The sequence below is a fragment of the Dipodomys merriami genome, unplaced genomic scaffold, assembly GCF_024711535.1.
Source record: "Dipodomys merriami isolate MVZ:Mamm:240054 unplaced genomic scaffold, mDipMer1.0.p SCAF_10, whole genome shotgun sequence".
In the NCBI taxonomy this organism is placed as follows: Eukaryota; Metazoa; Chordata; class Mammalia; order Rodentia; family Heteromyidae; genus Dipodomys; species Dipodomys merriami.
Window position 1 is genome coordinate 49,963,424 of NW_027202271.1, and position 14,284 is coordinate 49,977,707.

The 14,284-nt window shown below is 35.2% G+C and overlaps 1 protein-coding gene across 11 annotated transcripts in view; it reads right to left on the reverse strand.

Annotated features, from left to right (window-relative positions):
• The window catches only part of Anks1b (ankyrin repeat and sterile alpha motif domain containing 1B), a 972,026-nt gene that overhangs the window by 837,168 nt on the left and 120,574 nt on the right, over positions 1-14,284 (reverse strand). For all 11 annotated transcript variants that reach the window (XM_069990836.1, XM_069990828.1, XM_069990821.1 and 8 more), the window contains exon 4: positions 12,643-12,939. In XM_069990836.1, coding sequence (XP_069846937.1) covers positions 12,643-12,939 — 297 coding nt within the window. The remainder of the gene's footprint in view (positions 1-12,642; positions 12,940-14,284) is intronic.

Consider the following 14,284-nt stretch of genomic DNA (forward strand, 5'->3'; position numbering starts at 1 on the left):
CAATGTCTTTAGAGAAATAAAGGTGCAAATATACTATTTTGTAAGCTAGGATGCCACTAGTTAAATAATGATGGTAATGCAAATAATATAGGAAGGATAATGCAATGAAAAGTACAATATATATGGTATAATAAAAAGGATAGAGCCAGGCAATGGAGACTCACAGCTGTCACCCTAGCTACTCAAGTAGTTGAGATCTGAGAATAGCAGTTTGAAGCCAGCCAGGTCAAAAAAAAAAAGTCCATGAATTTTATTTTTATCACTCCTAGGTCTTGAACTCAGGGCCTGTGTACTGTCCCTGAGCTTTATTATTCAAGGCTAGCACTCTACCACTTTGAACCACAACTCTACTTTCGGTTTTCTGGAGGTAACTGGAGTTAAGAGTCTCATGAACTTTCTTGCCTGAACTGGCTTTAAGACATGATCCACAGATCTCAGCCTCCTGAGAAGCTAGGATTACAAACATGAGCCACCTGTGCCTGGCTCAAGTCCATGAAATTCTTATCCCTAATTAACCAGCAAAAAACTAGAAGTGCAGAGTGCCAGCATTGAGTTGAAAAAACTAAGTGAGAGTGCAAGTCCCTGAGTTCAAATTCCAGCAGCACATACAGAGAGAGAGAGAGAAAGAGAGAGAGAGAGAGAGAGAGAGAGAGAGAGAGAGAGAGAGAGAGAGAGAGAGTAGGAGGAGGAAGAAGAGGAAGAAGGAGGAAGAAGAGGAGAAGAAGAAGGAAGAGGAGGAGGGGGAGGAGTGGGTGGGATTAGGGGTGGCTGACAAAAATAAGGCAAGATTGTAAGAAAGAAGGAAATTTTAAAAAGTTATAGCTAAAATATAGTGGGAAAGAAAGACAAAAGAAAAAAGAGAAAGATCTAGCAAAAAGGAAATTGAGTGAACTAATCTAGTTGTAGACATAAAAAAAAACAGTAAAAATGGGGAAGTACTATAGGACAAAATAGATTATTAAATTGAGTATTGGAGCCAGGCATGAGTGATTCATGCCTATAATATTAGCTGTTCAGGACACAAAAATTTAGTTAGATCTCATCTCAATCAACAAGTCAGGTAAGATGGTGTGTACTTGTAACTCCAGATACACAGAATTACATAGGAAATAGGTAGGAGGTTTGTAATGTGAGGCTGGACTTGAGGAAAAAGTAAAAACATATCTGAAAAATAACTAAAGCAAAAAAGGTCTAGGGCAAGATTGAAGTGATACAGTGCCTGCTATCAACTCTAAGGCCCTAGCTCAAATTCCGGCACCACCAAAACATAAAATAAAAAGTTTAAATCTAAGGTTGATTTTCAGTTATTCAAGAAGTAATCATAAAGTAAAGCAATAAATAAATGGGATAATTTTATCACATGAGCAGAAAAGCTCAAAAGCTATGTACATATGACCATATAAGATGATGCTATATACATATGATCATATAAGATGATGCTAAGTACAATGAGATGTACAAGACCCATTGCAACAACGATACTCACAAGACAGTTTATTGGAAATGAACTTTACAATTTTGGGAGGGAGGGCAGAGGGAGAGAAGAGTAAGGGAGGTGGGGGGAGGAGAGGGATAGTGGGAGAACAACAAAGGAAGAAGTAACAATGCTACACAAGAAATGTACTCTATTGTCTTCCTCATGTAAATGTAACCCCTCTGTACAGCATCTTTACAATAAAATAAAATTTAAAAAAATATAAAACTGGAATCAGAGAAAACTGATGGTACACGGCAATGTGATATGAGGAAGAAGTTTTTAAGATGGTAAATATTACAATATTTTTTGTGTACTTGTGTAAAAAATACATTTAGAAAGGAAAAATGGGATCTTAAAGACAAACAAAATATTGCAAAGATGTAAGGAGAGAATAAATACCATGTGCAAAGTAGCAGAACTGGCCTTGTTATAAACCTAGAAGTTTCATTTAAAAACTAGGCAAGAAAACATACAAATACATTGGCAAAATATGGTGATAAAAATCCCTATTTGCCTGTTTTAAAAGTAAAGTCATGTCCTTGTTTATAAATAAAGTTTTAGCAAGGCATCAGTGGCTTATATCTGCAATTTTAGCTACTAGGAGTCTGAGATCTAAGTTTGAAGCCAGCCTGGGCAGGAAATTGCGCGAGACTCTTATCTCCAATTAATCACAGAAAAATCACTGTGTCTCATGTGGTAGAGTGCTAGCCTTGAGCAAAAGGAACCCAAGGACAGTGCCCAGGCCCAGAGTTCAAGCACTAGGACCAGCAAAAAAAAAAAAATGTGTGTGTGTGTGTGTGTGTGTGTGTGTGTGTGTGTGTGTGTGTGTGTGTAAAAAATGTGTGTGTGTATGTATATATGCACCTTACTCTTTATTTTTACTACAAAGGGTAAGTTGTATACTACCAGAAAAGAAATATAGCCAACAATTCAAATTTTTGTGCTATATGGCACTCTTACGAACAAAATTCCCAACTCTGTTGTACAGAGAATTAAAATACTGAGTAAGGTACATGATTGCATCTTTGTTGCAAATCAATGAACTGTGCATCTGTCAATCCACTTCTGTGCTTGCTATAGTATCCTGTTGCTCTAAATGCCTATAATAATGTCAATACCTTTGGTTCAATTATCACAGCTTTAAAATAAATTGTTAAACAAAGTAAGTAAACTCGAGAGAGATTTCAGAAAATGAAGTGTTGGAATTTTGAAAAGAGAAAGATTGTAAAATTATCTAGGAAAATCAAAGAGTAAATAGATTATTCAAATGTAGCATATTTATTTATGCACATATCTTATTTTTGCTGCACTATAATTTTTGAGAGCAAAACTGTACTTGATTCAGCTTTGCATTTTAAGTTTCTAGCATGGTAATTTACACACTTTTTATAATTAACTTTCAATAATTTAACTTTAATTTGCTTTAATATTCATATGAAGGCTTAATGTTATGCTAGAGCTTTAACTTTTCAAATTTGAGTAAGGTAGGTTTATAAGAAACACAAAGTATTAACATAGTACATTGCTATTGCCAGTTCAACCCCACCTTTTTAAATATTACTGATTTTTCTTATTAATATTTTAAGGTTAAAGGATTAATAGAGAAATATATAGGATGAGCATCTCTAATCTAAAAATTCAAAATCTAAAACTATTTGAAAATTAATATGATGCCACAAATAGAAAATTCTACATCTGACTTCTGTTGACAGGTCACAGTCAGGATGCAAGGAGACTAAAAAGGTTGTAAAAAATTACTTTCAGGCTACATGTGCAAAATGTTTAAGAAACAAAATGTATTTTGTACTTAGACCTGGGGTCCTATCCCTATGATATCTCATTATGTGAAAATATTTCAAAATTTTAAAAAATCAGAACTTGAAATCCCTCTGATAAGCATTTCAGATAAGAAATGGTCAATTAGTATAAAATTCAACCATAAAGAAATTATACCATATCAACTTAGATATGGTATAATGTAGAATTGCTCAGAGAAAAATACAGAATATAAAAAATGTAAAGAAAATAAACATAAATGTTATATTTTAAAAATATGTAATTATGAAGAAAAATAAGTTTTTCTGAAGCACTCTAAATTTTTCAGATTTAGTCACATAATAACTTGAATGTAATTAAAATTTAAATAAACATAATGGTAATTTACCAAATGAGATTACTCTTAATACTGTTAATCCCCAACTGATCTAGTGCAATTGAATCAGTAGAAAATCTTCTAAGACATTCTAAAGTTACTGGCTGGTATTGTCCACTCTCAGCCAATGAGAAATATGAACAAATACCTACTTGACATTAAAAAATTCTATACCAGGCACCAGTCACTCATACTTGCAATCCTAACCACTTGAAAGGCTAAGTATAGAAGGATCATGGTTCTAGGCCATGCCAGAAAAGTTCTTGAGACTTCTCAAACCATATTTGGGAGTAGTGGCACATCTGTCATCTCAAATTACATGAGATGTTCAAAAAGGGATGATCATAATTCCAGACCAGATTATGCAGAAATGCCCACAGGATTGTTTCAAGAGAGGAAAGAGAGAGGTAATGGGGAGTGCTTGTGATCTCAGCAATTATGAGATGCCTAAAGTAAATAGGTCACAACTCAGATACAGCAGAGTCAGAAGTAGCATCTATCCTAAAAATAACCATTAAAAAAACAGGACTGGAGCTGGGTGCAGGCGGCTTATGCCTGTAATTCTAGCTCCTCAGGAGGCTGAGATCTGAGGATCATGGTTCAAAGCCAACCCAGACAGGAAAGTCCCTGAGATTCTTATCTCCAGTTAACCACCAAAAAAAAAACATAAGTGGTGCTATGGCTCAAGTGGTAGAGAGCTCTCCTTGAGCTGAAGAGCTGAGGGATAGCACCCAGGCCCAGAGTTTGACCACCACAACTGAGAAAAATAAAAACAAAAAAACAGGGCTGGTGGAGAACCAGTGTTCAACAGCTACAATCCTAACTATTCAGAAAGCTGAGATCTGAGGATCACAATTAAAAGCCAGTCCAGCCAGGAAAGACCATGAAACGCTTATCTCCACTAAAAGCCAGATGTGGAACAGTGGCTCAAATCAGGGACAATGCTCAGGACCAGAGTTCAAGCCCTAGGACTAGTAAAAATAAAATAAAATTTAAAAACAGGCTGAAAGTGTGTCTCAGTGGCATTGTTCCAGTTCAGAAGCAAAAGGCCCTAAGTTCAAACCATATCACTGCCAAAATAATCTTTCCAGTGAATGTGGTGGGAAAAAAATTGCTGACAATTAATTTGAGTAACAAAATTAAACATCCAGTAAGAAAGACAATGTCCCATCCTCCTCAAAATTTTTGAGATAGGGTCTTAGTGTAGCCTTGAATTTGTTATGTAGCCAAGAATAACCTCACACAATCTGTCTTCCTGTTTCAGCTTCCCAAGTGCTAAGATCACAGTTATATGCCAACACACTCCACCAAAATATTGTTTTATATGAACAAAGTATGTTTTCTATAAACAAACTTAACTAAGGCCACAATTTTCTGATGGACAATTAATCTCATTGAACTATATTTTAGAAATATAGTTAGTTCTACTTCCTGAGTGTAACTAAAGGAGTTTATAACAAAACCAAAGGTTGCCCACCCTACTAAGGTACCAGCCCTGCTGCTTCTTATAGCCGAGTTCTTAATGCATGATATCCTTTTCCTCTATTGCATAAGTGATGAACACAAATGTCAAAAGTTAAGTAGAAATCTAAAGCATGTCACTGGTAATATCACAAAACAGTAGAAAGATGTGCATATGCTCCAATAAAAGTATTCAAATTCAGTATTTTTAAAACATTCTTTTTTCAGTAAAAGTTTTATTAAACCATGGGATAAGGCATATATATATATCTTATATATAATATATTCACATATATGTACATATGTATATATACAAATATATATATACAGGGTAGCATAAGAATATATGAGTTTATTATCCCATGGGCTAGAAGTCTAGAATCAAGGAATCCACAGGGTGGTCCCATGTTCTCTAAACTCTATAGGGAAAACTTCATGTTGCCTTCTTCCCAGTTCTTGGTAGTTTTCTGGCAATCTTTGTTTTTTTTTTAATTTTTTTTATTATCTTTAAGTAGTTGTTTTATTTTATTAAGTAGTTGTACAAAGAAGTTTCCATTCTACAAAACAATATATGAGTACAAAGTGTCTCACAACATTGTCATCCATCTCCCTTAACTCATCCCTTCTCTCACTTTTTTTCTTTGAAATTAGGTGATTACATAAATTTCACATATTTCACAGTATTGTGGAATAGTGATACTTAGAGTCACAAACACATTTTAACTTTCATAAGGCAAATTGTCATTATCATGGTCTATACAGTTTGTGAATTCCATGAGCTTTGATATTACAAGTTATTTTTTCCACATCAGGTGATGTTTACATTTCTTTGCTTTTGCTTAGTGTGGGCTGTTCCTACTTATTCTGTTCCTCCTCCTGGCTTCCCTCTGTTGCATGCATATATCTACCATATATGGTCTAGAACATGGAGTCATTTAGCAGTGATATGACAAAATAGGTGGCTGTCCTTTGTTTCTTGAGTCCTGTTTGCCATATCTTCTTTTATTTTGGCTTTAGCATCCACATATCAGGGAGACCATGTGCTGTTTGTCTCTTTGTTCTTGGCTTACTTCACTCAAAATAATCTGCTCTAGTTCCATCCATTTCCCTGCAAATGCCATTATTTTGTCCTTTCTAATGCTGCATAATATTCCATTGTATATAGGTGCCACAATTTTTGGATCCACTCATCAGTAGTGGGGCATCTGGGTTGTTTCCAAATCTTGGCTATTGTGAATAGTGCTGCAATAAACATGGAGGTGCATACGTCTTTGTATACTGGTCCTTGTTGCTCAGGGTAGATGTCTAGGAGTGGTATGGCTGGGTCATAGGGGAGGTCTATATTTAGCCTTCTGAAGTATCTCCAGATGTTTTGCAAAGTGGTTGTATTAGTATACATTCCCACCAGCAATGCAATAGGGTTCCTCTTGCTCCACATCCCCTCCAGCATTTGTCGTTGGCTGACTTTAGGATGTAGGCCATTCTGACTGGGGTAAGGTAGTATCTCAGTGTTGTTTTAACTTGCATTTCCTTTACAGCCAGGGATGATAAACATTTCCTCATGTGTTTCTTTTCCATTTTTATCTCTTCTTTTGAGAAGTCTCTCTTTAGTTCCCTTGCCCATTTCATGATTGGTTTGTTAGATTTGTGAGGAGTTAGTTTATTGAGTTCCCTGTATATAATGGATATTAGAGCCTTGTCTAATATTTTGCTGGAAAATATTTTTCCCAATTAGTTGGCTGTCTTTCTAGTTTGGTTGCTATTTCTTTGTCTGTGCAGAAACTTTTTAAGTTAGTCCCATTTGTCCAGTCTCTCTCCAAATTGTTATGACCCTGGAACTCTGTTCAGGAACCTTCTACCTGTGCTTTTAAGTTCAAGTGTCTCTCCTACTCTCCTACAGTAGTTTCAGAGTATCAAGTTTGATGTTAAGGTCTTTAATCCATTTTGGGTTGATGTTAATACATGGTGATAGACTAGGGTCCACTTTCATTTTTCTGCATATGGCCACCCAGTTTTCCCAGCACCAATAGTTGAAAAGGTTATGATTCTTCCACTGTATGTCTTTGGCTCCTTTGTCAAATATCAACTGACTGTACATATGCAGCTTTATTTCTGAGTCCTCTAGTCTGTTCCATTGGTTTTCAGGTCTCTTTTTGTACCAGTACCAAGCTGTCTTTGTTATTATGGCTCTATAGTAGAGCTTGAAATTCGGTATCATGATTCCTCCTACGTTGTTTCTTTTGCCTAGAATTGCTTCAGTTATTCTAGGTCTTTTGTTGTTCTATATGAACTTTTGGACTGTTTTCTCTATTTCCATAAAGTACATCATTGGGATTTTAATGAGAATTGCATTGAATGCGTATATCAATTTTGACAGTATAGCCATTTTCACTATGTTAATTCTGCCTATCCAGGAACATGAGAGATCTTTCCATTTCCTGGTATCCTCTGATTCCTTTTTTTAGGCTTTTATAATTTTCATGAAATAGATCCTTTACATCTTTGGCAAGGTTAATTTCTAGATCCTTTTTTTTTTTAATTTATTATGAATGTGGTTGTTTCCTTGATTTCCCTCTCTGTTGTACATTGTTGGTGTACAGAAAGGCTACTGATTTTTGTGGGTTAATTTTGTATCCTGCTACTTTGCCAAAGTGGTTTAAAAGCTCTAAGAGTTTAGGGATGGAGCCTTTGGGATCCCTAAGGTATAAAATCATGTCATCTGCAAAACGAGATAGTTTAACTTCTTCCTCCCCTATGCGGATCCCCTTAATGTCTTTTTCCTGCCTTATTGCTCTGGCTAAGGATTCCAGAACTACATTGAATAGGAGTGGGGAGAGTGGGCATCCTTGCCTTGTTCCTGTTTTTAGGGGAATTGGTTGTAGTTTTTCCCCATTAAGTATGATGTTGGCTGTTGGTCTGTCATATAAGGATTTTATTGTTTTAAGGAATGTTCCTTCTATTCCAATTTTTCCAGAGCTTTTAACATGAATGAATGTTGTATTTTATCAAAAGCCTTTTTCTGCATCAATGGAGATAATCATGTGGTTCTTGATCCTGTGATAGATTACATTTATTGACTTACATATGTTAAACCATCCCTGCATCTCTGGGATGAAGCCTACTTGGTCATAATGTATGATTTTTTTTTGTTTCTAGAATTTTATTGAAGAGCTTTGCATCTGTGTTCATCAAAGAGATTGGTCTGTAGTTCTCTTTTTTTGTTGGGTATTTGTCTGGTTTGGGGATGCGTGTGATACTGGCTTCATAGAATGAGTTTGGGATTACTCCCTCAGCTTCTATTTTTCTGAAGAGCTTGAGAAGTAAGGCTATTAGTTTCCTCTTTAAAGGTCCTATAGAGTTCCATAGTGAATCCATCTGGTCCTGGGCTTTTCCTTGTTGGAAGGTTTCTGATTGCTTCCTCTATCTCATTGTAGGTTACTGGCTATGTAATTGATTTATTTTTCTTGGTTCAGTTTGGGCAATTTGTATTTCTCCATGAATTCATCCATTTCTGCTAAGTTTTCCTTCCTTTGTGAGTATAGAGTCTGGAAATATTTCTTTATAATTGTTTGGATATCTTGGATGTTTGTTTAATTTTTCCTGTGACATCTTTGATCTTATTGATTTGGGTCTCCTCTCTTCTTTTTTTAATTAATCTTGCCAGTGGTTCATCAATTTTATTGATTTTTTAAAAAAAAAACAGCTTTTTATTTTATTAGTTTTATTTATAGTTTTCTTAGTCTCTATTTTGTTAATTTCAGCTCTTATTTTGGTTATCTCACTCTGTCTAGTGACTTTAGGTTCAACTTTTTCTTGTGTCTCTAGCAGTTTTAGTCGCAGTTGCATCATGAGATTGTTTATTAGGTCTGTCTCTGTTTTCTTGATATGCACACTGAGAGCAATAAACTTGCCCCTCAGGAATGCTTTCGATGTGTCCCATACGTTTCCTTGTGATGTGTCTTCATTTTCATTGAATTGTAGGAACTTTTTAAATTCTTCTTTAATTTCTTCTATGGCCCATGTGTTGCTCAGCAGTGTGCTGTTTAATTTCCATGTGTTTGAGTTTTTTCTACTGTATGCCTTGTTATTGAGAACTAGTTTGATTCCACTATGGTCAGATAAAATACAGGGGATTATGTCAATCTTCTTGTATTTGCTTAAATTCTTTGTAAGAACTAAGATATGATCTATTTTAGAAAAATTTCCATGGGCTGCTGAGAAGAATGTGTACTGGGTTGTTGTTGGGTGGAAAACGGTATGTCAGTTAAGTCTGTTTAAGATACGGTATTATTTAATTCAGAGACTTATTTGCCAATTCTTTAGCTGGTGGACCTGTCCTTTGGTGAGAGTGGAGTATTAAAGTCTCCTAGTATTATTGTATTTGGATCCATCATTTCCTGTAAATCTGAGAGTATTTGCTTAATGGGTACACTGATGTTTGGAGTGTATAGATTGACAATGGTGATGTCCTCTTCTTGGATTGTTCCCTGTATTATTATATAGTGGCCTTCTTTGTCTTTTCGTAGTGATTTTAGTGTAAAGTTTATTTTATCAGATATCATAATGGCAACTCCTGGTTCTTGCTGGGAGCATTTGTATGATAGATCTTTCTCCATCCCTTCACTCTGTATTCACTTTTATCTTTGGTTGTGAGGTGGGTCTCATGAAGACAGCAAATTGATAGATCTTGTTTTCTGATCCAGTCTGCAGTTCTTTTTCTTTTGATTGGTGAATTGAGTTCATTAATATTTATGGTTATTATAGAGATAAAACAGTCTTTAGGTTGGTGGGAATGCAAACTTGTCAACCACTCTGGAAAGCAGTATGGAGGTTCCTCAAAAGATTAAACACAGAGCTGCCTATGACCCAGCAATCCCATTTCTGGGCATTTACCCAAATGACCACAAACAAGGCCACACTAAAGCTACCAGCACAACTATGTTTATCACAGCATTATTTATCATAGCAAAGATATGGAACCAATCCAGATGCCCCTCAGTAGATGAATGGATCAAGAAAATCTCTCTCTCTCTCTCTCTCTCTCTCTCTCTCTCTCTCTCTCTCTCTCTCTCTCTCTCTCTCTCTCTCTCTCTCTCTCTCTCTCTCTCTCTCACATACACACACACACACACACACACACACACACACACACACACACACACAGTGGAATTTTATGCTTCTATCAGAAAGAATGATGACACCCCATTCGTAAGGAAATGGAAGGACTTGGAAAAATTGTTATTATGTGAACTAAGCCAGACCCAAAGAAACATAGGTCCCATGGTCTACCTTATTTGTAATTAGTATACATCTAGGATAATCTTAGCAGATGAACAGAATAGCCCAATAGCTATGTACATATGACCACATAAGATGATGCTAAGCGAAATGAACTCCAAGACATGAACACAAGAGGTTTTTCTTTGTTGTTGTTGTTCTAATGTACTATGTGATTTCTTTTTTCTTTTGTGTTTTTTTTTTCCCTCTATGGTTTATCCCCTGTTGTCACTGTATTCAGTTTTGGTACACTGGGTATTGTGTATATGTTTATCTGAATTAAGGAAGGGAAGGGAAGCAAGAAAATGGTGAAACAAAGAACAAAAAGGGAACCTATGCAACAGTGATACTCACAAGACAATATGTTGGAAATGATCTGTGCAACTTGCAGGAGAGAGGATTAAGGGAGGGGGAAGAAAAAGGGAGAAAAATGAGGAAAGCAGTACCAAGTTAGACAAGAAATGTAATCACTACCTTATGTAACTGTAACCTCTCTGTGCATCACCTTGACAATAAAATTAAAAAATAAATAAATGAAACATTCTTTAGCCAAATGATGCATGTATACAAGTTAAATTATACCTAATATCAAGAACCCTATTGGACTGCAAGGTTCTTTTCAAATATCACTTCCACCAATGTCTTCCCATACTATCCATCTTAAACCTATAGATAGGTGAGGACCTACTCCTCCACAGGTCTCTGTTTTAGCATTTATTAGATATCATGTATTTATTCTTATAAACTTGTGTCTCCTCTGTTTAATCTGGCATGCAGATATTTTTATTTTTAATTTTATAAAACACAATCTATAATGTTTTATACAAAAAGATGAACCATATCATATCACATACATTTATAAAACTGAATCTAAACTCTCTGGTCATGTCATCTAGTTTAAAAAAATGTGAAGATCTAGATCAGTAATGGTATACTGGTCTCAGTTATTGCGGCTGTAATACTGTCTGTGGCTGGGCAGGTGGTGCATATCTGTAATTCCAGTACTCAGGAGACAAGATTCAACCTCTGAACAATTTTTAGGAAAAGGAACCTCACAGAGGAAGACTACACCTTGAGCACATATGGAGTGTTTACAAAACTGGCCATGCTTATTTCCTTTCAGTATTCACACTGCATCCTTGTTCTAGCATAGAGTATATTTTCACACTTCTAAGACACTCTGTGACTTCTTAGGCCAATCAAACATGGTATAAGTATTGATATGCTACTTTAAGCCTAAACTTGAAGAAGCCTTGTATAATAGTATGATCTCGCACTCTCACTCTTGTACTTACTCTCTTTTCTCTCAACCATTGTGATGGCATGTTAATAAACTCAGGCTGATCCATAGTAATCTTGTCTATCACCACAGACAATATCCACCTAATCTCTGAAATAGAGATGTTTATCCAACTCATTGCATGTGAAAGAACCCAGGCAAAATGAGAACTACTCAGCTAAGCTTAGACTAAATTGTGAAATCCAGAACTGTGAGTTGGATGGTTATTATTAAGTTATAACATTAGAAGTAGTCCATCATGCAGCAATAGTTTACTATAAACATAGTAAAGACAATTACAATCTGACAGAAACCAAAAATTTCCATTGGAAGGTTTCTTTGCAAGTCAAGAAGCCATCCTTAAAAAAAAGCCACCCTTGAAAGTACAAAATGCTCTAAAAAATAAAAATACAAAGACCAGCTTTGAAGTGGAGGCTATTTTTTAAATGAATAATAAAAGTAGGCTTCCCTTTCCTTGTGGAAAATCAAAACCTACCCAAATGCTAACCTTCCTTCGAATCTCAGTTCAAGTCCTATTTCTTCAATAAGTTTTTAAGTCCCTTAAGCACCATGATTGTTCATTAGTTATACATAGATGGGAAATTATATTAGAAAGAGGCCTGGCCTTTAACCTAAAGTATGTCTAAACCCACATTCGAGTTTTATCCATTGTGCCTCAGTTAAGTTTCTGAACTCTTTCGATCTGATTCCTAATCTCTTAACTGAAAATTAGTAGCTCTCAAGTTCTTGGATAGCTGGGAAAACTAAATTCTACATGCTACACATTACATATGTACTCAAAAATAAAGAAATTTTTGTTTTATTCACTCATAAAATTTTGACTGGATGCCTAAAGTATGCAAGGCTATATACACTAGATGCTGGGAGAAAGGAAACAATCACTAATGATACCACATATAACTGCCATCTACCAATAATTTTTCCTATACATAGCTTTCCAATTAGCTAAAGCACAGTTTTAAAAAAAAGACTCACTTGACAGCTCACATCCATTCCTGCTTCCAATAGCACCTGTACAACTGCTTTATGACCATTACGGGCAGCAAGGTGGAGTGGTGTGTGCTTTCGGGTATTGCAGCTCATTAAGTTCGGATGTGCAGTGATGATCATTTTGACGACTCTCAGCCGTCCATAGAGTGCTGCCAGGTCCAATGGGGTCTCCAGCTTGCTGTTCCTAATTGTAGGGTCAGTGAGTTCTTCTAGAAGAACAGCAACTACTTCTGAATGTCCATATTGAGCAGCACAATGTAGGGCTGTTTCATTTTCATTGTTCTGTTTAAGGCAAAGACACATTTTCACAAATTCAGTTAGTTTTCAAAATTACAGTCATTTAAACCTTGATAACATTTTGAAAACATAAACTTAAGATTTATGTGTTTTTGTAAATATATCTAATTCTATTTTGTATTTGATAAAAGTATCCCTCATTCATTATATCAGAACTATCATCTTTTATTTTTGCCACTTTAATATGAAAAAGAAAACTTTTCTCTGCATCATATATTCCAACTTTGTGCTAGGCCCAGATGGCCAGTGTTTTCCACACTGTGCATAATGTCTCCATGACATTTGTTAATGAGAGGGATTAATAACAATTATAACACTTTCAGTAGTGGTGCTTTGCAAAAGTCAATTGAGTTGATAACTTCTTTAAAATCAGAGGTTTGCAGAAAGTCTTCTCAAATTAAGTTTCATTTTATTTTCCATCGACATAAGGTATCACATTCTTTTGAAAAGAGAATCAATAAAAAATCATTATTTTTCTTATTTGCAAAGAGAGAGGGCAATCTGACTGTAAAATATAAAAGTACTTTTCTGAAACATAATTATAGATTACGAGTCAGATTTAAGTCCCATGCAAGTTATCAGGATTATCATAGTACTACCTGTGTAGCTTATAAATGTTTTTCTGAAAATCAATGAGATTTTCCTACAAATTCAGCAAGATTAATATAAAAAACCCAGTTCCAAGGCAGATCAATTCTTCAGACCATTTAAGCTGACAGCATAGAAGATAAGGTCTTGATAATCAAGAGAAAGCAACCAGATGATCCTGACCATAAGTCATCAAAAACTGTTAGCAAACAGTATTTTTACAATAAAAATATATATGGAAAAAATGTCAACAAAAAACGTTAGCATAAATAGAACACTCCTAAGTGAGTGTTCTGGGAAGAATGAGCACCTGCATTATCACAACCATCACTTTATATAACATTAGGAAACAGACAGGTTGCATTTCATACATGTTTACTTATGTAATCCTCAAAAGGAGATAGATACTATTATTATCATTATCCCCATTTTAGATATGAAGAAACTAAGGCACTGAGTCATAGAATATGATTACACAGGTATTCATTCAATCATGGTCCAAGATTTAAACCAATAGCCCAGACCCAAAGTAAAACAATTAATCAACATGCCACTTTCTAAAAAAACTGTTACTATTTCCATTGGCAGAAATTTTACATATATTATCTCACTGAATTCTTATAACAATCCTGCAAGACAAGTATTATCTCTATTTCATATATGATACAACTAAGATTCAAAAAGGTTATACTACATGCTTAGCAGCATTAGCATCTTTGACACCTATATTTGTCCAAATCTA